The 26,478-nt window shown below is 38.8% G+C and overlaps 1 protein-coding gene across 1 annotated transcript in view; it reads left to right on the top strand.

Moving 5' to 3' along the window:
* Window positions 1-26,478, top strand: part of TTC39B (tetratricopeptide repeat domain 39B) — a 128,220-nt gene that overhangs the window by 84,605 nt on the left and 17,137 nt on the right. The window contains 10 exon segments of the mRNA XM_049634890.1: window positions 1,767-1,831; window positions 10,685-10,790; window positions 12,181-12,246; window positions 13,784-13,892; window positions 14,539-14,606; window positions 14,697-14,756; window positions 16,195-16,356; window positions 17,226-17,317; window positions 21,835-21,961; window positions 26,247-26,355. Coding sequence (XP_049490847.1) covers window positions 1,767-1,831; window positions 10,685-10,790; window positions 12,181-12,246; window positions 13,784-13,892; window positions 14,539-14,606; window positions 14,697-14,756; window positions 16,195-16,356; window positions 17,226-17,317; window positions 21,835-21,961; window positions 26,247-26,355 — 964 coding nt within the window.

Here is a 26,478-nt window from a genome sequence, read left to right as displayed (position 1 = left end):
CCCCCCCCCCCCCCTTACCATGTGCTCAGATGCTATTGGCAGGTATGTATGACGCATACCTGAGTGGCATGGGTAGAGGTAGCTTTGTTACTCCTTGGTTTTGCGGTCTTTGCAGTAGCTTCTGCAGCAGCGCTGGGTGACGTAAACACAGATGGCCAAGTACACGCCATGATCTTTAACGCCTCCTTGCCTTTCTACTTCAGTTTCCCTTTGCTTGCGAAGCTCACATCTGGTTTGCCTTCCTTCCTCTGGCCCCATCCTAATCATTTTTTGTGCCTTAAGCGCCTGTTGCTTTCAGGAAATTTTATGGGCCTCTCCATGCCCCCCTCCCCTACTTTGTGCTCTCATGACCTCCTGTGCATATCTCTGCCCAGGTGCCTGACTCTAGCCCTTAGCGCCTTTTATTGCTCTTGACTGGTTTTGCATTCAGATGGCAGGTGTAAAACAGGCATTCAGTCAATGTTTTTGGTGAATCATGAAATGAAATATTATTATTGGAGGCAGATTTTAAAGTGGTTTGAGAAATTCTTTCCTGGCCAGTATTGGAACTTGTGTAAGCATAAGGCTCCTTAAAATGAGAAGATGAACATTTATGTTGCATGGTGAATTTTGTACTTATCAGTGCTTATAATAATTTGAATGTCAAAGGTTTAATAATTAATGAAACTTATATACTAAAATAAGTTTTTCTCTTGCTTCGGAAGGATGCTGAAGTGCACAGTGAATCAATACCAGAGCAGCTTTCCATTATCAATAGGCTAGGAAAACATCGTCCACGGAAATGGGAAACATGGGAACTGTCTCCAGTAGCTCCATCTGTTGACTAACTTCCTTTAAGCAGTTTTGGATATAATTTGTTAAGAGATTCTCTTAGAATCCTGGAATGTTGGCCCTGAAGATGACATTCATTTAGGCCCCTGCCTCAATTTTATGGTTGATGACCATGAGGCAAGGAGAAGTGAAGTGATTTTTTTTCCCACCAAACAAAATTGCATATTAGTGCCAATCAGTTTAGAATCCAGATCAATAATTTTTGTTTTGGAAATATGTATTAGTGAAATTTACAATGTTAAACAGATTGAATGCTAAAGTACCCTGCCAAAGAAGAACCATCATTCCATTTACTGGAGTATGATGGATTGGAAAGTTTGCCCTTAAGGCATACCCCTTAAATCAGCCGTTTGGATTCTGTTGAGCCCAGAAGAAAATTGCACAGTAGATGATGTTTATTACAGTAGATTTGAACTAACTTATTTTGCCCCTAATTGCTAAGGATTACTTCCTTAATTACTTATTTGAAGTGTTGCAAAGATTTTTGACATGTTTTCTTTTTATTGCCATCTAACGTGGAAGACCAATTACAGAAAAGCATTTCAAATGTAAAGCAAGAGGAATGTTTCTTTTAAAAAAAATTTTTTTTTTAACGTTTATTTATTTTTGAGACAGAGACAGAGCATGAACGGGGGAGGGTCAGAGAGAGGGAGACACAGAATCCGAAACAGGCTCCAGGCTCCAGGCTCCGAGCTGTCAGCACAGAGCCCGACGCGGGGCTTGAACTCACGGACCGTGAGATCATGACCTGAGCCGAAGTCGGCCGCTCACCGACTGAGCCACCCAGGCGCCCCGCAAGAGGAATGTTTCAATTTAAAGATTATGTCCTCAAAAGATAGGGAGGATTTTGTTCTAATCAAACAAATACCCAGATGTGAGGACAGTGTAAGAATCTTTTGCTAAGTGATCTAATTACTTCATTGAATTGTTTTCAGGATGAAAATATGATCAACTTCATCAAAGGTGGACTCAAAATTAGGACAAGTTACCAAATATATAAGTAAGTTAAAAATTAAGATCTTATTTATTTATTTATTTATTTATTTATTTATTTTTTAAGATCTCATTTTTAAATGATTCTTATACTATGTCCCCTTTGTACTTTAAAAAATTCTCATTAAATACGACTAGGTTTTTTTTTTATTTGGTGTTGGTGAAAATGCACTTGATTTTTTGGCTTACTGAGTATGTATTCAGTGCTATAGGACAACAGAGTTTAAGTTTAAATACAATTTTGAGAAAAATAGCTGAAAAAAAAAGTGCTACTAACACAATTTCTAATTACATAATCTTAGTTTTTCTCTCCTAAAATCAATTTATAGATTTAAAATTACAGGTATGTCTTTGGTCCAGACTAGAGCAGTGCCCTGCTTGGTAAAGTTTTCTGCAGTGATTTAAATAGTCAATGGAGGTGGGCCATAGTGTTGTTCATATGTTCTGTATCCTTACTGACTTTTATCTAGTTGTTCTATCATTTGTTCATGGAGTAAAAATCTCCAACTCTGATTCTGGAGTCACCCATTTCTCTTGTTAGTTCTGTCAGTGTTTAGAACCTTGGTTATTAGATTGATGTGTGTTTTAATTGTTTTGTTTTTCTAATGAATTAAACTTCAAATTTTTTTTTTTAATGTCTATTTGTTTTTGAGAGGGGGGCGGGTAGAGAGAGTGATGGAGACACAGAATCCGAAGCAGGCTCTAGGCTCCGAGCTGTCAGCACAGAGCCTGATGTGGCGCTTGAACCCACGAGCTGTGAGATCATGAGCTGAGCTGAAGTCAGATGCTTAACCGATGAGCCACCCAGGCACCCCTTAAACTCTTAATTGTTATGAAATGTCTCTACTTAACTCCTTATGATTATTTCTTGTCTTGAAGTCTGTTTCATCTGCTATTAATGTATTTATTCATGCTTTTTTTAATAATTAGTGTTTACATGTCATATATTCTTTTATTTTAAGCCTATCTTTGTTTTAATATTTAAATTGCATTTCTTATAGAGGCTTGTAGCTGGATCTTGCTTTTTTACTCAATGTAACGAACGATATGTTTGTACTTGTGGCTACCATTTTTTTTTTCTCTTGCCTTATTTGGTTTTCCCAGTTCTTTTTTGCCTTTCTTTGCTTTCATAAAAATTTAAAAATATATATTCCAGTGTAATCAACCCCTCTATTGTTTTCTTAGCTATAGCCCTCTTTAATTTTTTAAAGGTTGCTCTAGTGATTATAAAATCCTTCTTACCTTACAACGGTCAACTTAGAGTTAATATCGCACTGTTGCCCATAAAACATAAGAACTTTGTGGAAGTATAATTTCATTTGCCACTTGTCTTTTATACTATTCTTATGATAGTACACTTACATATATTATAAACCTCACGATGCAGTGTCACACTTTTTCTTTAAACTATGATATCTTACAGATTTTTCTATTTACTCATATATATAGTTACCATTTTTGGTATTCTTCATTCGTTTCTGTATACTTTTGGACTGAAGAATTCCTTTTAATATTTCTTGTAGTACATGTCTGCTTTCAATAATTCTCTCCATTTTCATTTATCTGAAAACGTCTTCATTTTTGAAGGCTATTTTTGCTTAGTACAGTATTCTGGGTTACAAGGTTTTCTTTTTTCTTCTTTCACCACTTTCAAACTGTCAGTCCATTGTATTATGGCCTCTGTTGTTTCTGATCAGAAGTCAGCTGTTGTATGTATTACCAGTCCCTGTCTGTAATGTATCATTTCTTCTGACTGCTTTGAAGACTCTTGTGCCTTTGGTTCTCAGTAGTTTGCAACGTGTTTAAGTGTGCTTTGAGAAATTGTGGCCATTATTTCTACAAATATTTTTTTATGCTCCATTTTCACTGTTTTCCTCTTCTTTTAAGGTCCAATTACACATATTAGTCAGTCTGATTTTGTTCAACAAGTCACTGTGGTACTGTTTATTGAAAAGTATGGTTTTTTGTTTTTGTTTTTTTGGATTGGCTCTCTGGGTCATCCTGGAGTCAGTTTTTATTGCTTGCTTTTTCTCTTGACCATATGTCATATCATTTTGTGTCTTCTCTTGACAACAGTATTTAAATTGTGCACTAGGTATTGATTCATTATAGAGACTCTGGATTCTATTATCTTCTTGGAAGAGTGCTGATACTTGTTCTAGGAATCATGAATTTGACTAGACTTAGACTCCAAACTCTTGACTCTCTGCAAGAAGGTAGCACCTGAAGTCATGGCTCCTTTATTTCTTCTGTCTTGCTCTTGCTTTTGCTTTTCTTTGGAGTCTCTCCAGTATTCCAATAGTTCATGGGTCCAACAAGAATTTGATCTTGGTTTTTTCCTCCTGTGTGGTTCTCCCCTATCTGAAAATTTTTCCATTGCCTCACAGCCACTCTGGCAGTCTTGAACTCTGTACTCTGACTTTTTAAGGCAATAGGACTGTGTGGCTTTCTGTATCATCAGTTGTAGGCACCCCATATTGAGTGGACTGGAGATTACTTTCAGCTGACTAGCCATGTAAACGTGAAGTCCATATGAGAATTGTTCTCATCTTTCAAAGGCTAATTCTTCTCCAGTTTTCTCCTACTTTTTGTTTTCACTTTCCAGTGCCTGAAAATACATTTTAAATATATATTTAAGGGGTGCCTGGGGGCTCAGTCGGTTAAGCATCTGACTCTTGGTTTCAGCTCAGGTTATGATCTCACGATTTGTGGGTTTGAGCCTTGTATCTGGCTCTGTTTGGGATTCTCTCTCCCTCACTATCTGCCCCTCCCCCGCTCACTTTCTTTGTCTTTCTTTCAAAAATAAATAAACTTAAAAAATATTTAAATTCTAAAGTTTATCATTGTTATCTGTGAGACAGTTAATCTAATACAAGCTAGTGTGTGTGTCATTACTAGGAGCAGATCCCCATTAGTGCAGAACCAAGATTTAGTGTTTTAAGAGATACTTTCACACAAAGTGATTTAATAAAATTAGATTCCATTCAAAATCGTATAGGTGGGGCAGAAATTTTGGGAATTGACATTTTGTTTTTAGTTTTCCTCTTGAAATACTTTTTATTTTTTATTTTTATTTTTTTAATTTTATTTTTTTAATTCTTTTTTTTAACGTTTATTTATTTTTGAGACAGAGAGAGACAGAGCATGAATGTGGGGGGGAGGGTCAGAGAGAGAGGGAGACACAGAATCGAAGCAGGCTCCAGGCTCTGAGCTGTCAGCACAGAGCCCGATGCGGGCTCGTGAACCACGAGATCATGACCTGAGCCCAAGTTGGACACTTAACCGACTGAGCCACCCGGGTGCCCCTGAAATACTTTTTAGATGATACAAAAGAATGTTAAAGAGCTAATTGCTTTTCTAGTCATAAAAACTTAAAAAAACTGAATGAATTCAAGTAGTCTTTTTAAAAAAATAGTTTTTTAATGTTTAGTTTTGAGGGAGAGAGAGAGAGAGAGAGAGCCAGAACATGAGCAGGGGAGGGCAGAGAGAGAGGGAGACACAGAATCTGAAGCAGGTTCCAGGCTCTGAGCTGTCAGCAGAGGTTGATGTGGGGCGTGAACCCACAAACAGCAAAATCATGACCTGAGCTGAAGTTGGACGCTTAACAGACTGAGTCACTCAGGTGTCCCAATTCAAGTAGTCTTAAAATGGCACAAACATATATATCAATGGAATGGAACAGATAGAGTTTTGAAACAGACTCTGTGTGTGTATGTGTGTGTGTGCATGCATGTATTTTTGCATACACAGACATTAACCTGGGAATTGAAAATATGTGACATTCATATATATATATATATATACGCACATTCATATATATATATGAATGTATGTATGTATGTCTTTCAAAACAGTGGGAAAAGATGGATACTTTAACAAATGGTTTGGGGAAAATTGGTTCTTCATTTTGGAAAAAAAATATAAAAATAAATTCCATGTGAATTTAATATTAAGATATATTAAAATTTTTTTAAATGTTTATTTTTGAGAGAAAGAGAGACAGAGCGTGAGCAGCGAGGGGCAGAGAGAGAGGGAGACACAGAATCTAAAGCAGGCTCCAGGCTCTGAGCTGTCAGCATAGAGCCCAATGTGGGGCTCAAATTCATGAGCTGTGAGATCAAGACCTGAGTTGAAGTTAGACACTTAACTGACTGAGCCACCCAGGATCCCCAATATTAAAATATTTTTATTTATTTATTTATTATTTTTTTAAGGATATTTAAATTTTTGTTGATGTTTATTTATTTTTGAGGGAGTGAGAGAGCATGAGTGGGGGAGGGGCAGAGAGAGAGGGAGAGACAGAACCAGAAGCAGGCTCCAGGCCCTGAGCTGTCAGCACAGAGCCCGATGCGAGGTTCGAACTCACAGACTGTGAGATCATGGCCTGAGCTGAAGTCGGATGTTTAACCAACTGAGCCACCCAGGTGCCCCTAAAATATTTTTAAAAGAGTACTAGTGAAAATAGGAAAGTATTTTTTGTAGTCCTAAAGCACTTAAGCCTTTAAACTTTTATTAAAAATTTTTTCACTTTGAAATAACTTCAGAATTTTGCAAAGAATTTTTATGTGTTCTTCATTCAGATTCACAAATGTTAATATATTTTTTAAAGAAAAACATTTTTTAATGTGTATTTAATTTTGAGAGAGAGAGAGAGAGAGAGAACACAAGTAGGGGAGGGGCAGAGAGAGAGGGAGACACAGAATCTGAAGCAGGCTCCAGGCTCTGAGCTGTCAGCACAGAGCCCTAAATGTGGCTTGAACCCACAAACCTTGAAATCATGACCTGAACCGAAGTTGGACGCTTAACCGACTGAGCCACCCAGACGCCCCACAAATGTTAACATCTTTTAGAACTGCAGTATAATTATTAAATTCAAGAAACTAACATGGGTACTAACATTTACCCAGATTCCTCTAATTGTCCTATCAGTGTCCTTTTTCTGGTCTAGAACTGAATCCGAGATCAGAGGTGTTGCATGTAGTTGTTATGTTTCTTTAGTCTTTTTTAATCTGAAAGAGTCCCTTAGTCTGTCTTTATTTTTATGACCTTGATATTTTTGAAGGATACTGGGCAGTTATTTTGTAGAACATCTTTCAGTGGGGACTTATCTAATATTTCTTATGATTAAATGCAGATTTTGCATTTATGGCAAGAATACCATGTAAGTGATATTGTGTCCTTTGTAGTGTATCATATCAGTAGATACATGATGTCAATTTCAGAAGCTTTTCTGAGTGTGACATAAAATCAGGAACCATAAAAGACTGACTTGACCAAATAGATGTTTAAATTTTCGTCAGGGCAAACTATACCACAATAAAATATGCCAATGGAAATGTGATCTAAAGACTCAGGGCAGATGACAGTGTGAGGAGCTCATAAGTTGGTGGGAATCTAAGTTGATACAATTTTTTTGGAGGATGTTTGACAGTATGTATCAAAATTAAGAAAGTGTATTGCCTTTGATCTCAGAAGTCCCTTTTCTAAGGATTTATCCTAAGGACAGTTGTGATAGATTAACTATAGTTATGGTACTTGATGTAGGAAAAGTACTTAATGAATGTATAAGCACACTTTTAGCAGCACTGTTTATAATATGGAAAATTTGGAAACAAATGTTTAACAATAAGAATCTGGTTAAATAAGTTATTCCATAGAATAGAATAATATGCTCTTGTTAAAAAATAAGGTAGCTCTCATGCATTTTCATGGAAAATCAGCAATATAACCTATATAACGTATATGCTATATGATCCCATTTGTGGTTTTTAAATATCGCATTCTCACTAACACATAAAACTTCCTAGAAAGTTATGTACCAGGCTGTTAACAGTGACCATCTCTCTGCGGGATAGTCATGTGGAGGCACTCACACCTTCTCCACGTATTTGGAAATTTTGTAACAAGCATCTATTATCAGAAAATACAACATTTATATTATTATCAAAGAAGAAAAGAACTCTGACCATTGTTTCTGCCTCTTGCCATCCTACCTATATTTTGATGTTTGAGTTTTTAACGCATGTGCCTGAGCTTATAATTATATTCTTATATAATGAAATTATATGCTTCCTGTCATTTTGAAATTTCCTCTTTTACTTCATGTCACAAAATATTAGGTCATTAAATATTTTTAGTTCATCATGGATTTTAATGGCTATATAGCATACCATTATGTGGGTATACCATATGTGTGTATGTATAAAGATATACACTCATGTGACTGTCTTCTTAATTCATTTTCTGTTTTTGCCTATTTAGTTTGTTTATACATTTTCATTATAAATAGTAATACAGTATCTCTCCTTATAGGTAAAGTTTTGTGTGTATCCATGCTATTTCCTTAGAATAAAATTGGATTTATTGGGTCAAAGGTATGCATGTGTTTAAGATTTTTGATTTATATTGCAAAATCATTCTGAAAAATAATTAGGTCGACAAACTTTTTCTAAAAGGGCTAGATGGCAAATATGTTAGGCTTGAGAGTCCTAAGATCTCTGTTGTAACTACTCAATTCTAAGACTGTAGAGTATAAGCAGCCATAGACAAAAAATGCATGAATGGGCATGCTTAGGTTCCAATAGCTTGCCAATCTGTGTACTATAACCACCTTTTACCAAAGCAGATGAATATGTCTATTTGTTTTTGTCTTTGCCAACACTGGTTTTCCATTAAAAAAAAATTAAAATAGTGCTTTATTATCACAAAAGCAGAATACATATTGAGGAAAATGGGAGAATGTAGATGAACAAATATTAACACACACACCCGATATTCTTTTCACCAGTAATAATGGCTGCTAGTATGTTAGTATGTATTCTTTCAGAATTTTTCCTATACAAATGTAAAGATATATGTACTTTTTATTTTTTTATCTTTTAAATGTATTTTTTAATGTGCGTACTCTTTTGTAACCTGCTTTTTCCTTTTTTTAAAAAGCTTTATATATTTAAGTAATCTCTATACCCAGTGTGTGGCTTGAACTCATGACCTTGAGATCAAGAGTTGCACAGTCTTATGACTGAGCCAGCGAGGTGCCCCATAACCTTCTCTTTTACTTTTCGATGTCAATAAATCTTCATTTCGTGTAATAATCTACCTTCACATTTTACTAGTTGGCCCCAAATTTCTTTTACTGCTGGTGTGTCTGTATCAGGATGCAACCCACGACTGTCTACTGCATCCTGTGTTTATGTCCATTACGTCTCTTTTATTCTGGAACAGTCTTTCTATTCATGATGGTTGTTGAAAAGCGCAAGCCACTTGTCCTGCAGAATGTCCCATGGATTTGTTTGATGGCTTTTTCGAGTTTCCATTCAGGTTGTTCTTTGTCTTAGTCAGCTCAGGCTGCCAGAACAAAATGCCACAGACTGGGTGGCTTAAACAATAGAATTTTATTTTCTTGAAGTTCTGGAGGTTGGAAGTCCAAGATCAGGGTGCCAGCATGATCCGATTCTGGAGAGAGCTCTCTTTCTGGCTTGTAGGCCAGACAGCCAGGCCATCTTCTCTCTTGGCCCTCACATGGCCAAGAGAGAGATAACCTCTCTCTTCTTTTTCTTCTATGACCACCAGTCTTACCAGACTAGGACCCCATCCTTTAATTAAGGATTTTTAGACCTCCTAAAAATTCCTGTCTTCAGATATCCTCACACTGGGGCATAGAGCTTCAACATAGGAATTTGGAGGTGAGGTGGGGGGAGGGGTACATAACTAATTCACTCCACAGCCTTCTAGCTCCTTTTATTTCCTGTAAACTGGAAATGAGATCTGTAGGCTTACTGGATTCCAGTTAAATAAATTTGGCTAGAATATATCATAAATGAAGTTGTATGCTTCATAGTTACATCACACAAGGTGATACATAATATCTGGTTATTTCTTACTACCTTTTAAAAATTTATTTGTCAATTTGGTAAGCAATTCCTGTTCATTACCAACTTTTACATCTTTATCATTGTTTCATTTAAAAAAAATTTTTTTTTTAATGTTTATTTATTTTTTTTTGAGACAGAGAGAGACAGAGCATGAACAGGGGAGGGTCAGAGAGAGGGGGAGACACAGAATCGGAAGCAGGCTCCAGGCTCTGAGCTGTCAGCACAGAGCCCGACGCGGGGCTCGAACTCACGGACTGTGAGATCATGACCCGAGCCGAAGTCGGACGCTTAACCGACTGAGCCACCCAGGCGCCCCTATCATTGTTTTAATTTGCACTTCTCGGATTAAGTATTTGCCTTTTGAACATGTGAAAGGGAGGGGGGAAGTGCATAGAAAAGAAATTAATATGAGAAACCTAAAAGATTTGCTTGGACGGAATAGGAAAAAAAGAAAGACAGATGTGCAATTTTGATGGAACTTGCTGTCCTTCCTCAGTTTTCCTACTGGCAAACTCTAGAATTTATTTGGTCTGAGATCATGGTGATCACGCTGAAATTCACATCTTTTTGGCGGTAGCATCTCAGTCCTTCGGTGGAAAGTAGGGTTGCTGAAGTGCGCACAGCAGCCGAGGAATGGAGCACATCTAGGAAGGCTTCCGTACAATATTGCTGGAGAGCTGTGAGGTCATAGCCCTGTGGTCCTGTGGCTCTGGAGTCATGCTCGCTCACGTTCCAACTCTGTCTTGCTTTCAGCCCAGAAAGATGGGTCCTGATAAACATGTAGAAATGGGTGTGTCCGTTTTTCCTTAATGACTATTCCCCAAGTGGCCTTCAGGTTAAACTCAGCACAGCTGCCTCCATTTAAAAGTTGTCTAGTATTTCGGTTAATGACAATTACTTTATCGTGCATAAGTGGGAAAGTTGACTTAATGTGAATTTGCAGAGTCCTAGTAAACTTATGCAATAACATTTTTTCTTCAATCTAGAGAATGTCTTTCTATCCTGCATGTAATTCAGAAGAACAAAGTTGAGCAGCAGTTCTTCTATGAGTTTGAAGGGGGTGTCAAGCTTGGAATAGGTGCCTTTAATTTGGTAAGTAAATAATTATAAAGCCACCAGAAGCCTTTGTAAAAGAACCTAAGATGTTCAGCGCCTTCTCTACTGCGTATGAACCTCTACCTGGGTTTGGTTGACAAGTAGCTAGAGTGCGATCCATTTTTCTGTGTTGTGACCCAGTGGCGAGTTTGGCCAGTATGTGTGGTAACGTTCTGCACATGCTCAGAGTCGTTTTGGATTGTACAATAGGGGAAGCGTGCAGCACTTGAATGGGTTAGTAAAAGTTTTGGTAAGAAGGAGCTTGGAATCTGGTTCCATTTTCACATCAGAAATACTGTTGCTTTAGCAATGGTGGCTCTGGAATTGGAAATAGGTGAGGCAGCAGTGATATAGCTTGAGGAGCGATTATGATGCTGTGAGGGAGACGAAGAGTTTGAGTAGATATCGTCAAATTGTAATATATTATTTAGGGATTTTGATATTTGTCAAGGTTTGACTAGAATTGATGAGAAAGTCAAGGGGTAAAGGAAATAGTACACATGAGTATGTATGTCACCATGGCCTCTTTGTTCATGAGCCCACTGGTCGATGATGGGGGTGCCTGGAGAAAGAGGCTGACTGGTCTCTGTAGAACAGGTCATCTTATTCATCTGGTTATGAAAATCCTCCTCTGCTCAGGTCAGGCTTTGGTGAACATTTACATGGGACACAAACATCTTCCCTTTTTTTTTTTTTTTTTTGCTCATTCAGAGAGGACTGTACTCCTCCCTAGACCTTTTTGTCATTAATTTCCCAGTGATACTGCTTCCAAATCCTTGAACGTCCAGCTAACTCTTTGGCTTCAGCCTGTGAGTCTGTACAGAATTGCGCATGTGGCCATCTCTCCTTCCAAGCAAAGGGAACTAACAGGTGCACCGCTCGAAGTCCTGCACTGGCTGGCTTGTGCCTCCCCACTGCTCCTCAGGGTGGTTCTAGAAAGGGACCGCAGGACCGTGCTATTCACTTTTGGGTGATGCGCGCATGTTATATGGAGTTCAGCAAACTTGCTTTCTGGGAAAGGAGGTTAAGAGAAACCTTATTTGGAAGTGGGCCCTGAGGGAGTGCCTTCTCACCGCTTCATCATTCGACATAAAAAGAGCATGTATTCTTTAGAGCGTCTGGAAAAGGCCAGGGTTTTGTTTGTTCATTTTGTGTTGTTTTTAAATTTTTTAGGTTCATTTTCTTCGCTAAATGAAATTAATTCACAGGTAGTGATTACTGTATGTGCAATATGTGATGATTGAGATATGTGCAGTGGTTTAAAGTTGGATCTAGTTTTTCATATAACTGAATTATTAAAACTTAAAGTTGTTTGGAGGTGAACATTTCTTTATAGTTAGATACACTAACAAATAAGTATGCTTGTATTTTTTTTTTTTTCTTGCAGATGCTCTCCCTTTTACCAGCACGGATTATCAGACTACTAGAATTTATAGGATTTTCTGGAAACAGGGTACAAATTTAACTTTATCTTAATTTTGACAGGGAAGATGCAAACATTATTTGTTGGATACGAAGGAATGCAATACATCCTCATAACTAGCGTGACAATTATTGGCAATCTGTTTGCAGGATAGTAAAGAGCCACTGGGGTCTTGATCATACTTTTCAGAAGTCGAGATGGTTTTTCTATTGAAAGTTAAAATTTTTTATCTTTGTTAACCTAAATTCTGGAATTCAAAGTTATGTTTTACTAAGGTTGCTGTTTGCTGGACTTTAGTAGTCTTGTGTGGTTAGAATATGCTTCTTTCACATTTCAGCAACCCTAGAGTGTTCTGTAAAACCAGGAAATTAGGCTAGATTTCCATGTCTCACATTTTATGATTCACACGGATCAAGTATAGTTGTAGTATTTTGGGTTTCTTTGTACTTTTACAAGCTTCATGACAAAATTAAGGAAGTTTGTTTTCCATGAGTTTAATTCATTATGTTTCTCCTCCTCCTCCTCCTCCTCCTCCTCCTCCTCCTCCTCCTTCTTCTTCTTCTCCTTTTTCAGTTTACTTAATTATTTTGAAAGACAAAGAAAGAGGGGAGGGACGGAGAAAGAGAGAATCCCAGGCAGGCTCCGCACTGCTAGCGTGGAGCCTGATGTGGGGCTCCATGACCCCCATGACCTGACCCCTCACGAACCCATGACCTGAGCTGAAACCAAGAATTGGATGCTCAGCTGACTGAGCCACCCAGGCGCCCCTCCCTCGTTCATTATATTTACATGTGCTTGCTTCGTAGTGTATGACATTTATTAAATGTAATACTCAATATGATATTACCAGGGTTGTCTTATTGCAAAAGCTGTCCCTGTTAGTAAAGAGGGCAGGTTTTGAGAACTATATGGGAACCAGTATAAGAAACTACTGTTTTTTTCCCCCAAACAGGCCTTGTACTTTTTTGTTTCTGTGCTTCTGCTGGTCTCTATTTTGGATGTCCTCCCTAGCCACCATCCTTCCAAATAATGTTCTCTTGAGATCCTCTCCATCCGTTAGGTTTGAGAGAAATGTCAGCTGTTCTCAAACTTTCCCTTATTCTCTCCCAGTGAGGCTCAAGTATTCCTAACCCAGAATCATTTACTTACCCACCTTTTTTATGGCACTCACAATATGTTAATACAATTGTGTGTTCACGTAGCATTTTGATGGAAAGATCTTTGACAACAAAACTGTGTTTGTTCATGCCAACCATAATGCCTTGCACTTAGATCCTCAATATGTTTTAATAAATCAATATTTTTATAGGAGAAATACAACATTTCTATGAAATGAGCACTGCCTTTATCCTCTCCCTAGAATCACATAGTAGAAAGAATTTGTGAGATTATCTTAACGCCAGTTTAAAATGTGAAGTTTACTTCTAGTTAGGCATTACCCCTTTCTAAGCTCTTAAAAAATAAAGCCTGCTTTCACGGAGTGGGGAGATAGGTGAACACTTGGTCGTGTCTGAATATGATTTTTCAGTCATGCACTGTCCTTCTGAAACGCTTTTACTTCCCACAGGAGTTGGGGCTCCTGCAGTTACAGGAAGGCGCGTCAGGAAGAAGCATGCGGTCCCCACTGTGCTGCTTAACTATTCTAGCTTTCCACACTTATATCTCCCTGATACTTGGTAAGGACTGTGCCACATTTTATGTCATTGAAAGCTGATTACCTCTCGTCTGAGTAAGTAAAACATTGAGGTTGTACCCTTGGTCCAACCAGCATAATAGTTGATTATACTTCAGTTAAAAAAATTAGAAAAAATATCACTAAAAGCTAGTAGTTTATATCTGCTTACTTTTTTTCTCTTTTTCAGTGAAACTGGAAAATAGTGACATTTGTCATATAACATTTGGCAGAGGAGGTGGATGGAGGGTTTCTTTCACTGAATTTTTTTATCTGTTTTCCTTAAAAAGTTCTATAAAGTTTGCTTAAGGTGATCTATTTTAACATATTCGTATTAGATTTCTTTTTGCATAGAAGATTAAATGTTTGCCTAAGATAAGTTAATATTGCTATTAAAACCAGAAAGCCCAAATAGGACTCAAAGACAGCTCCTTCCATTCTTAAGAATTAGCCTGTGCCAGAGCTTTCTTAAAGTGAAGTCAGAGATGGGACTTGTCTTATTTTATTTCCCAAATGCAAAATTGCCAAATTAGCAGTTTTTATCTTTTCCACGAATAGGTGTTTGCTAGATCTTAATGAAATTTGGAGAATTACTTATAAGTATCTACCCTGTTTCGTGAAGACTGAGGCTTTTCCTGTTGAATTTCTAGGTACAGGAGAAGTGAATGTTCTGGAAGCAGAGAGTCTCCTTGCACCCTTCCTCCAGCAGTTTCCAAATGTATGCTTAGAATTTCAAGTGCATGTTTCAACCATGACCAGTCAAGCAGGGCTGACCACTGATTGGTCTGTCTTCTTCCTTTCTCCGCAGGGCTCCCTCATGTTGTTTTATCATGCCCGGATAGAGCTGCTGAAGGGAAATGTGGAAGAGGTAATTTATTTTGGGAGAATAACTTGGGGAGTTGTCTGTAAGGTGGAGTTGCATTAGACTCATTCTATATAAGTAGATTCAGCTGTATGCACTAGGCAGAAATAGAGAAAAAATATGTTATTTTTTATGCCCGATTTTAATTTGGTATATGCATCTACTGTATATAAATTACTCAATATAGTCTATATTTACACTTTAAGTACATGAGGCAGTTCAGGGTAGACTATGCGAAGTACAGGTGGGCACATTTAAGAGGTTTTCAAACAATGTCATCAGTTTCTGCATTACATACTGACTTTGGAAGCTAGCCCCTGCATAACATACAACTTCTCCTTCACTGTATGGTACATACTCCTCATCAAAGGAAAGTAGTTACTGACTCTCTTGAAGAAGAAGAGTGTGGAGCTTTTCATATAAATATACTCACAAATAATTTTCTTCCACGCCAATGAGGTCAAACGTATGCATTTTTCTTTGATTTGTTTTTTTTTCTACTTACAATGCGTCTTGGATTTCTTTCCAGGTCAGTATATCTCAATCTTCTTCATTCTTTTTGATGGCTGGATTTTATTCCATGAGATGGAAATATGATACTTAGTAAAGCAGTCCACTACTAATAGACATTTGGCTACTATAAATAATGCTCTTGTAACCATCATCATGTGTATGTTTCCGTGCACAGGTGTATTTATATAAGATAGATTCTGATAATCAGGATTCCAAAGTCAAAGATGTTTGCATTTTAATAAATTTAGCCAAATTGCCCTTCTAACTTAAGGTTATTCCATTTAAACTCCTATAAAGATATGAAAAAACTTGTTTCTTGTGCACTTTGGCAACTCTGGACATTATCTGTTTTGCTTTTGCCCATGTCATGGCCAAAATATGATAGTTAAATTTTTAAATTTGTATTTTTCAGTTTACAATTTTTTTTCATATGTATGCTTGTCACTTGTATATCTTTTTCTCTGATTTACCCATTCATATCTTTGTTTTCCCATTGAGTGGTCTTTTTCTTCAGGATTTTATAAAATTGTTGTATGCTAAGGGTTAATTCTTGGCCAGTTGTGGATATAGTGATATCTTCTCCCAGTCTGCCTTTAACTTTGTTTAAGGTATATTTTAACTTCTGGAAGTTCTGACTTTTATTTTCAGCTTTTTTGTAAAGGACTTCTGCATTTTATAGCTTACTTGGGAAGGAATGTCACTACTCCCACATTATAAAGTTCCACAGCTGCCTCAGGAAGCTAAATCAAGAAAGAGGCAGAACTTAATTGTATCATGGCATGTAGGGAAAGGAACATATATCATCACATTGAGTGGCTTAATGAGTTATGCTTTTGTTCTTTTTGTACAAAGTGATTTATGTATTTTTCCATTAGGTTATTACCTCCTTGTGTAATATCTGGATGATCAGCTTTATGCAATTGACTTATAGGCACAAGAGATACTTCGAAAATGCATTTCAGTTCAAGAAGAATGGAAACAGTTTCACCATCTCTGTTACTGGGAGCTGATGTGGATTTATGTGTTTCAACAAAACTGGATGGAGGCATATTACTATTCTGATCTGCTTTGCAAAGAAAGTAAATGGTCCAAGGTAAAGTGCTATGCTTTCATTGATGTTACCTGTTTGCTAATAAGTGTCCAGGATAATTTTTATTTAGGACTGTTTGTTCAGTAGTATGACATTAACATTATTTTCTCAACTTAGAGGTTTGTTGGAGGAAATAGGCATTAAGTACCTACTGTTTATAAGCACTATCCCTCGGCACTACATGCTCTAAAAGCCATCCAAACAGTCCTTTTCAACGAAGAAGCTTTACCTCTGAGGATGAAGTGCACTTACATTGAAAAGTTATTACATATCAATAACCTTTGATAATTTTTCTGTAAATTTTATGATGCCCTTATGACAAAGCTCTTCTTTTCTTCTTTTTTTAAATGTTCATTTATTTCTGAGAGAGAGAGAGAAAGAGACAGAGCGCAAGCAGGGGAGGGGCAGAGAGAGAGGGAGACACAGAATCCAAAGCAGGCTCCAGGCTCTGAGCTGTCAGCACAGAGCCCAATGCGGGGCTCGAACTCACAAACTGGGAGATCGTGACCTGAGCTGAAGTCGGATGTTTAACTGACTGAGCCGCTCAGGCACCCCAAAGCTTTTCATAATTAAAATTAATTCTGATCTATTTGTGGGAAGTTGGGAGAAACGAGGTGCATATTTCTTGTTCATTCTGTGATCTTTCTCGCCCATGAACATGACAGTTGTATAATAGGAAAATGGTCAAAATTAACTGAAAGGTGTTACTGCCAATAGGAACAGCAGTATAAGACTTCATTTCCTTTTATTTCTTTGATGGCTTTTTAAGTATTACATCTGGACAGTTTGCAGGTCGTTCCCGACTTGCAAGATAGAAATGTCACGTACCTAGAGATGCCCTATAACCAGCTGCTTTTCTTCTTTTCCTGAAGGCAACATACGTATTCTTGAAAGCTGCAATTTTGAGTATGCTTCCAGAGGAGGATGTCATAGCAACTAAAGAGGATATAGTCATCTTATTCAGGTAAGCAGGGCACCGTTGCTGTAACGGGGATCCCGAACACCTCTTTCTTTTCCCCTAAGTGCCCTCCCATGCGTTACCTTCATGTTTTCTTTAATTTCTACTCATTCGATGCAGGGACCCTTAAAACCATATTCATAGAAGGTCTTTTGTGAGCTAATCTGTTTAACTTTGTTTAGCTAAGTATCCATAAATCATCTGTAATCTTACTTTTGAGCACCTTCTGTATGAAGGATACCGTGTGAGGTGCTGAATAAACAGGCGTGGCTCCTGTCCTTGGGTTATGATCTGGTAGCGGAACCAGACATCGATGAAATAGTCACGCAAATAACTGCAAACTTACAATACCTGAGTAATTTTTTTCTTCCTACTCTTCTTGCCATCCCATCTTAGTAGCTCTGTAGACTCATCCTGTTTTATCCAGCTGTTACATGTTGATGTCTTAGAGCCTCAACCTTAGGAAATCTCAGCCAGGCCAAGTTTACATCCCTAGTTCAGATTTCCTGACTGAGCTCCAGACCTGTATATCCAGTTTCCATTTGCCCCCTTCACTTGGACATGTGAAAGCATTTTCAACTCACCATGTTCTGTCTTCCTGAGCAAACCTGGTGTTCTTTCCGCTCGGGGTGACTGAGACCACAGTTAGCAAGCCAGAAGCTGATAATAACTTGCATCGCCAACAGGACCCGCTATCCCCGGCCCATCCCCCAATGGGAGGAGAAGTGTATATAAGAGGGTAGAGGCGCGACGAGTGAGGTGGTGTCTGAAGGTGGAGGAGGAGCTGCTGGGGCAGCAGGGACTTGCAGTGATACAGTTTCAGACGAGGGGAACAGAAACCAGAGATGACCCTGCTACAGGAAGGAGCACTGCACATTAAAGAGCTAACCGCTGGGTGTTGTATGGAAACCAATTTGACAATAAATTTCATATTAAAAAAAATGAAGAGCCAAAAGGTGATATTTGATAGGACATTATGCTACATTTTATGTACACTTGACCCTCGAACAACATGAATTTGAACTGTGTGGGTCCACCTACACGCAGGTTTTTTCTTTTTTTCTTTCTTTTTTTTTTTTTTTTTTTTTTTTATAAATACAGTATAATACTGATACTGTATTTTCTCTTATGATTTGCTCAGATTTTCTTTAACCTACTTTATTGTTAGAATATGGTATTAATACATACAACATAGAAAATATGAGTTAACCAATTGTTTGTTAGCAATAAGGCTTCTGGTCAACAGAAGGCTATTAGTAGTTAAACTTTGGGGGAGTCAAAAAGTTAGGGAGTTAAAAAAAATTTTTTATTGTTTATTCTTGAGAGAGAGAGAGAGCATGTGTGCGCAAGCAGGGGAGGGGCAGAGAGAGGGGTTGACACAGAATCCGAAGCAGGCTCCAGGCTCTGAGCTGTCAGCCCAGAGCCCGACATGGGGCTCGATCCCACAAACCATGAGATCATAAACTGAGTCGAAGTTGGACGCTTAACCAACTGAGCCACCCAGGAGCCCCAATTATATGTGGATTTTTGACTCTGTGGGGGTCGGTGCCTTTAACCACCCCCCATGTTGTTCAAGGGTCAGCTGTATGTAGGTCAAAAGAAAAGAAAGGTCAAGCGTGACTCAAAATACATCTCACAACACACAATATTCCATTTAAACACAAGACAGAGGGACAGGATCCTCGGTAACCCTAGCAGGGGCTGGTAACGTACTCGAGTAGAGGTGGAAGTCAGACTGGAGGTGGCTGAAGAGTGAATGGGACATAGGGAAATGTAGAGTTGAGTATAAATGCATCCCTGGATAATTCTGACTATGAAGGGGAGGGGAGAGAGAGCGTTGGTAGTTGGAGGGAGATATCATGACAGAGAATGTTTTAATGGGAGAGTTGTGAGCATTCTTAGAAACCACTGGGAAAGACCCAACTGAAGAAGAGAAGTTACACATACAAGCAAGAAATGGGATAGTTGATAATTTGTAAGTTTGCTGAAAAGGCAGGAGGAGTTCGAATCCAAAGCATTGATGGCATGGTTGGTTTTATTTAGGAGGAGGGCCAGGTCCGCTACTGGATCAGAAGGGAGGAAGCCCAGGATAGGTGCAGAGGCAGGCAAGCCTACACAAGGCAGGCAAGCTTGTGTAATATGCAAGGAAGGGTTCTCCATCTCCTAACTTGTGTCTTTCTTTACAAAGGAGGAGTCAGGGTCATCTATTGAAAGAGGGAGGAGTGGGCTGGAGGTGCGAGGGGGATGGAGAGTGTTCGGAATCCATTGTTGCAGAGAGCGGGACAGTGAGGTGGTGAGAGAAACACTGTAGCCGGAATGGCAGGTAGCAACAAGGGCCCATCTGAAGGCGGTGCTGATGAATTTACGGAGATACCCGTCAGCTCTCACTGCAGGTGCAGGGAAGAGGCACACTGAACATCATCCAGAGCTGGGTTTTTGCCAGGTGAGTGTAGCGACTAGGCAGAGGACAAGGGAGTTTAGGTCTGAGGCCATTGAGTGCGGCCGTAAAGGACAGGGCGATCTAAGCAGGCATATGGAGGAACAGGGAGAGAGAGGGAGATTGCGGATAGGGAGAAAGTTGAAGGGCAAGTAGACTGAAAGTCTTACTAGAGCAGCCGAGTTAGAGTGAAGAGAAGGGTATTCGGAGTGGTGTGCTTGGGTTTGTGCTTTGAGTAGAAAAGTTGCAGGTGACCAAGTGGTGTAAGATACAACTGCGGGGCCCGCTGGCTCTGGTAGAGGGGAGGAGGTGAGCCCTGGAGATGAGAAAGTTAAGGAACAGAGAAGCCCTGCTACATCTTCAGACATAATTAACGACAAAACCTTTTACATGGAGTACTGCGTTCTGTGCCCACGTTATGAGAAATAGCATCTTGGCCCAACAGTCGGACTTGTCAGAGCAGATTTGAAGATACGACTAGGACCGCTTTTTTATCTTCTTTTTGAAAGCTCTCTTTGAACACAGGACCATGTATGCTAACTGTAGAATCAACCTCAGTGGAAGGCGTGGTATGAAAAACGCCACCTCTTACTGGTACAATGCGTGTCCTTGTTTCCCACAAACAACAAAAGGAATGGAATGGAATATTAAGATACAATGAAGTCTTTTAAGTCTCTCTTATTTCTTCCACCTCAGAGTGAATTTTCTTCATATCAAAGTAATTTCTGTGCAACATGTAATCAGTCTCATTTTCAGGAGAAAGCTCGAGGTCTGCTGTATGACAGCATCTAATCTGTCAGGACAGTGAGAGGAGAGTTGCCCAAATGAGCGTTTTCTTCATACAGCCTGTGCAGTGTTCAAACCTTGCGGTCTCCTGTGCCGTACACGCTCCTGTCCTCCGCCCTCGGCCCCCGCCTCACATTTCCACCGCTTCTTCCACTGATGTGACCGAACATCAATCCAATCATGAGCATTCTGCCTTAAAACTCCTATCCCCAAATTGTGCCCAGAAATAACCGAACACAATCTTGTCCTCTTATTGTAGTGTTTTGTCTCTTGTTTCATCTTTTCTTTCAGTGATGTAATTGGATATTTCTCTGAGCAGCAGCCTGTTGGATGCACTTATAAATTTGTGTGTAAGAAAGTGCTCTGGGAACATGGAGTCTCTCCATCCTATGCTCATTTTTATGGGCTTGCGAATTTCGCAATTGGGATTCCTTAGACTTTTAAGAGGAAGTTTGTAAACGTGGTGCACGACCTTAGCTGATTATTTTCAAAATAACCAGTGTTTGGTAAACTTTTGCTCAGAGTACATTAGTCGACGGCTGTGTTTGAGGCATATTATCTTACAGATCTGTGCCATAGCAAATAGGTAGGAATAGGTAAGAATAGATAGGAATAGGAAATGTACCATGCACACTTTTCCTTTCCCTGGGCATCCACAGTGTAAGTAAATACTTGGGACTCTTTCCTGCTTACTTATGAAGATTGCCAATTTTATATCTAGATTTCTTTGATTGTGTTTGATAGATTAAGACATGAGCTAAGTTAACTAGAGGGAAGTGTGTGTCAATCAGTGGTTCTCACATTTTTTTTTAACTTCATTTATTTATTTTGAGAGGGAGCGAGAGCACACAAGAGCTCATATGCATATGAGTGAGTGGGGGAGGGGCAGGGAGAGAGGGAGAGAGAGAATCCCAAGCTGGCTCTGCCCTGTCAGCATGGAGGCCAGGGGGGGGGGCGGGGGGGGGGGGGAGCTCAGTCTCACGACCATGAGCTCATGACCTAAGCCTGAACCAAGAGATGGACGCTCAACTGACCGCGCCACCAAGGGGACCCCAGTGGTTCTCGCGTTTGAGCACACATCCAAATCACCCGGAGGACTCACCGGCCTCTGGATTGCTGGGTGCAGCTCTGGGGTCATCGATCTTAGGTCTGTGGTGGAGTCTGAAAATTTGCATCTGGAACAAATTTCCAGATACTGCCGATGCTGCCGTTCTGGGGAGCACAGCGTGGAAACTGCGGGTGTCAGCAACATATGTGTTCTAATGACCTGTTGCTGGGGTTGGGGTTGGGCTCTTTGCAGACAGGTGGAGAGTCTGAAGCAGAGAATTGCGGGGAAATCCATCCCCACCGAGAAGTTTGCTGTGAGGAAGTCTCGACGTTACTCCTCTTCGTTGCCTGCACCTGTGAAGCTCGTCTTGCCCGCCCTGGTATCTGCCTTTATCTTATTTACTGTTTGTGTTTTAGAAATAAATTGTCTGTCGTAGCAGCAGGGAGCATACCTAACTTTTGCTGTGAAGTTTAACTCAATTAAAAGCCACTGTAAGGGTGTTTCTAAGGCGAAGATTTATAAATTATTAAAAATGGAATAATCATAAAAATTATAGCTAATGTTTTTTGACCAGTTGGTATGTTCTAGGCATTATGGTATTTTAAAAATATATCACTTTAGAGGCATCTGGGTGGCTCAGTTTGTAAAGCATCCGACTTCGGCTCAGGTCATGAGTTTGAGCCCTGCGTCGGGCTCTGTGCTGACAGCTCAGAGTTTGGAACCTGCTTCGGATTCTGTGTCTCCCTCTCTTTCTGCCCCTCCCCTGCTCGCACTCTGTCTCTGTCGCTCAAAAATAAACATTAAAAAAATTAAAAAAATATATATCATTTAATATTTTTTGAAAGCCTATTTTAAAAAATGTATCCCTTGCTAAGTGAAATAAGCCATACAGAGAAAGACAGATACCATATGGTTTCACTCTTATGTGGATCCTGAGAAACATAACAGAAACCCATGGGGGAGGGGAAAAAAAAAAAAAAAAAAGATGTTAGAGTGGGAGAGAGCCAAAGCATAAGAGACTGTTAAAAACTGAGAACAAACTGAGGGTTGATGGGGGGTGGGAGGGGGGCAGGGTGGGAGGGAGGGCAGGGTGGGTGATGGGTATTGAGGAGGGCACCTTTTGGGATGAGCACTGGGTGTTGTATGGAAACCAATTTGACAGTAAATTTCATATATTAAAAAAAAAAAAAAATGTATCCTTTAATTCTTATAGTAACCATAAGGGTACTTTCTCTTTATAGCCCCATTTTATAGATAAGGAAATTGAGGCAGAGACGTGAGTCAGCTTAATTGAAGTTGAGTTGAATTCTAATGCAAGCCACGTATATGCTTCTGCCTTTTCTAGCAGCCACATTAAAAATTAAAAGGTAAAAATTTAAAAATTAAAATAATTTTAAGAATATATTTTGTTTAACCCAGTATATATAAAATGTTGCTGTTTGAGCACGTAACCAATAAAAACTTAATGAGATATTTCGTATTCTTTTCTGTTGTTCTAATTATTTGAAATCTAGTGTGTATTTTACTCTTAAGGCATATGTCAGGTTGGAATAGCCACACTTCCGTGCTCAAGTGCCCTAATTGGTTGGAGGCTGTTGTATTCAGCAGTGAAGTTTTGGAGCTCACATTCTTTTTTTTTTTTTTTTTTTTTTTTGCTGGGTCTTTGCTTTATTTTAATTCATCAGACAACTGAAGTTAAACAGATCTTGTTTTGTACCATCTTTTGTATGACATATACTCCCTTTTGTATTTTTTTTTTCAATATATGAAGTTTATTGTCAAATTGGTTTCCATACAACACCCAGTGCTCATCCCAACAGGTGCCCTCCTCAATACCCATCACCCACCCTCCCCTCCCTCCCACCCCCCATCAACCCTCAGTTTGTTCTCAGTTTTTAGGAGTCTCTTATGCTTTGGCTCTCTCCCACTCTAACCTCTTTTTTTTTCCCCCTTCCCCTCCCCCATGGACTTCTGTTAAGTTTCTCAGGATCCACATAAGAGTGAAAACATATGGTATCTGTCTTTCTCTGTAGGCTTATTTCACTTAGCATCACACTCTCCAGTTCCGTCCACGTTGCTACAAACGGCCATATTTCATTCTTTCTCATTGCCACGTAGTACTCCATTGTGTATATAAACCACAATTTCTTTATCCATTCATCAGTTGATGGACATTTAAGCACTTTCCATAATTTGGCTATCGTTGAGAGTGCTGCTATAAACATTGGGGTACAAGTTGGAGCTCACATTGTTAATTGTTACGCTGTTTAGGCTAGGCTTCATGAAAGCATAATTTCAACTTAAATTTTCTTAATGGAGATTTCTTTAAAAAGTCCTGAATATTTCAAATTATTCTGGCTCTTTGGGGCTTTGGTTTTACGTAGGTGTCACATACCATAGAAAAGCCGTTACGTACAAGCTGACATCTGTAGTCCTCCTTTGGGGTTTCCTGACTTACTTTGTGTGTGTGTGTGTGTGTGTGTGTGTGTGTGTGCATGGTCATATAATTCTCTGGAAATATTTCTAGAAATGGAATTCCTGGTTGAAGGGTGTATGCATTTACTATTTAACATTGCCACATTGCCCTCCAGAAAGGCTGTACTGGTTTAAATTTCTACCAACAGTGTTGTGCTCTTTTAATTTGCATTTGCCTGTTGGTGTGGTTGAGCATCTTTTCATGTGCTGATTCATTTTTATTTCTTCTTTTGTGACTTGTTCATATACTAATGTAAGTTTTCATTAGTTTTTTTGTCATCGACTCATAGGAGCTCTTTCTATAGTCTGTGAAAAAGAGCACTGCAGCCCCCAGCAGGTGTCAGATAGGAGCTAGCCTGTACCTAGTTCCCAGGTCCACGTATTCTCCGCTTAAGATATCTCTGAGATCACCACTGTCAGACCAGGTTATTCTGTGCCTGTGATGGAGTGAGACAAAAATATCACTTTACAATCCTATCTGAGCATAGATAAAAACAGGAACACCATGCAAATCACAAAAATGACCAAACATCCCCCTTTCCAGCTAACACGGGAGCCTGCTGCTGGTTGACCATATACAGCTTTTAGATCTGTTCCTGATTGATTTCTATCAAGTGATTTGCATTGGGAATTTTTTTCTTTGTGTCATAGAACTTTTGCAAGAACTTTCTAAAGCATAATAGTCCTTTCTGTGCCCTACAGCCTAGATGCTGGTGTGTACATAACTATAGCCTGCTTTGATCATTAAGGGTTTTAAGGAAGGGTAACTCACTGCACTTCTTTCTGCAGGTTTAAGGGGGTAGAATTGGTTTGAATTTGTGGTAACTAGGAATCTCACCAAATTGCCATTTTTCATAAAATCTCAAATATGAGCTTGCCTTCTTCCTCCTCCTCCTCCTCCTCCTCCTCCTCCTCTTCTTCTTCTTTTAAGTTTATTTATTTTGAGAGAGTGTGTGAGCAGGGGACAGACACACACACACACACACACACACACACACAGAGAGAGAGAGAGAGAGAGAGAGAGAGAGAGAGAGAGAATCTCAAGCAGGCTCTGCGCCCTCAGCTCAGAGCCTGACATGGTACTCAAACTCACAAACCATGAGATCATGGCCTGAGCCGAAACCAAAAGTCGGATGCTTAATGGACTGAGCCACCCAGGTGCCCCTTTCTGATAAAAGAGCCTATTGATAAAAACAAAATTAAAAAAATCATCACATAACTATTCCGTTAAGTATTAAGTTGAGGTCTTAACATTGTTAGCAACAAGAAACTGTTAGAAAAAAAAAAAAATAGAGTGTTATGATCTTAGTTTTCAGTGCCATAGAGTAGAGATAACTTTGTTGTCACTCAAATGTGTTTTCCTCATTTCCACTACTTCCCTGTGAGAAGCTGTTCAAACAATATCTTTATCATATTTTAAAATTCATTTATCTCTAAAAAGATACTAATTATCTTGCTTATTTCAGACCCTTAAAAATATGAACTGTACTACCAGGAAAGTTAGAAAAATATTTTCAAGCAAAAGCATATTTGCTTTTGGTCCAAAAACATTCTCATCTGTTAGCCTATGAAACGTAATTTGCAATGAGAAATCATTAGTTTACATTTTCGGTGCTGTCATTCAGCCATATGGCCTTTAAATGAATGCATTTTCTGCATATTGGATTGCATTGCTGGACTGTCACATGTTTTTAATGATATAAAAGAGCCATTAAAATATTTTCTGTGTTCATTCCCAGTGAAGTCCTTGGAAACATTTTATGTAAACAATTGGCAGATATTTTAAAATGTTTCCCTTTACTTAAATATAACAACAAAAATTTATAGCAAATAACAATTGTTTATAGTATCAGTTAAAAGTATTCTATTTATTTCTGTATTTGTAACCTATTATCTGCCAAAAGAACTGAATACCAGGAGATGCTTAAATGAATGAGTACATTTTTTCAGTAAAAACCTAATATACTATATATATTGAATTACTTCACGGTATAAAAGGGAAAAAGGCATATCATAAAATAAGAAAAGGGGAAATTATATGCACTATACTCCATATGAGGAAAGCTAAGGAGAATGATCTCAGAATGCTGTCTTGAGATCTCTAGCAACCAAGGAAGTAGTTTCTTTGTTGTAAAGGACATTGAATAACCTCACATAATTGCGAATGGTTTTTCATTCTTCCTCATTAGGAAATGATGTATGTCTGGAATGGTTTTCCAATAGTGAGCAAGAGAAAAGACCTTTCTGAAAATCTGTTGGTAACTGTTGAAAAGGCTGAGGCTGCTTTACAAAATGAAAGTAAGTATGAAAAGCAAAGCCGGAAATCTTTTCTTTTCTTTTCTTTTCTTTTCTTTTCTTTTCTTTTCTTTTCTCTTTTCTTTCTTTCTTTCTTTCTTTCTTTCTTTCTTTCTTTCTTTCTTT

The sequence above is a fragment of the Panthera uncia genome, chromosome D4 (genome assembly GCF_023721935.1).
Source record: "Panthera uncia isolate 11264 chromosome D4, Puncia_PCG_1.0, whole genome shotgun sequence".
In the NCBI taxonomy this organism is placed as follows: domain Eukaryota; kingdom Metazoa; phylum Chordata; class Mammalia; order Carnivora; family Felidae; genus Panthera; species Panthera uncia.
This window is presented reverse-complemented; position numbering and strand designations above follow the sequence as displayed.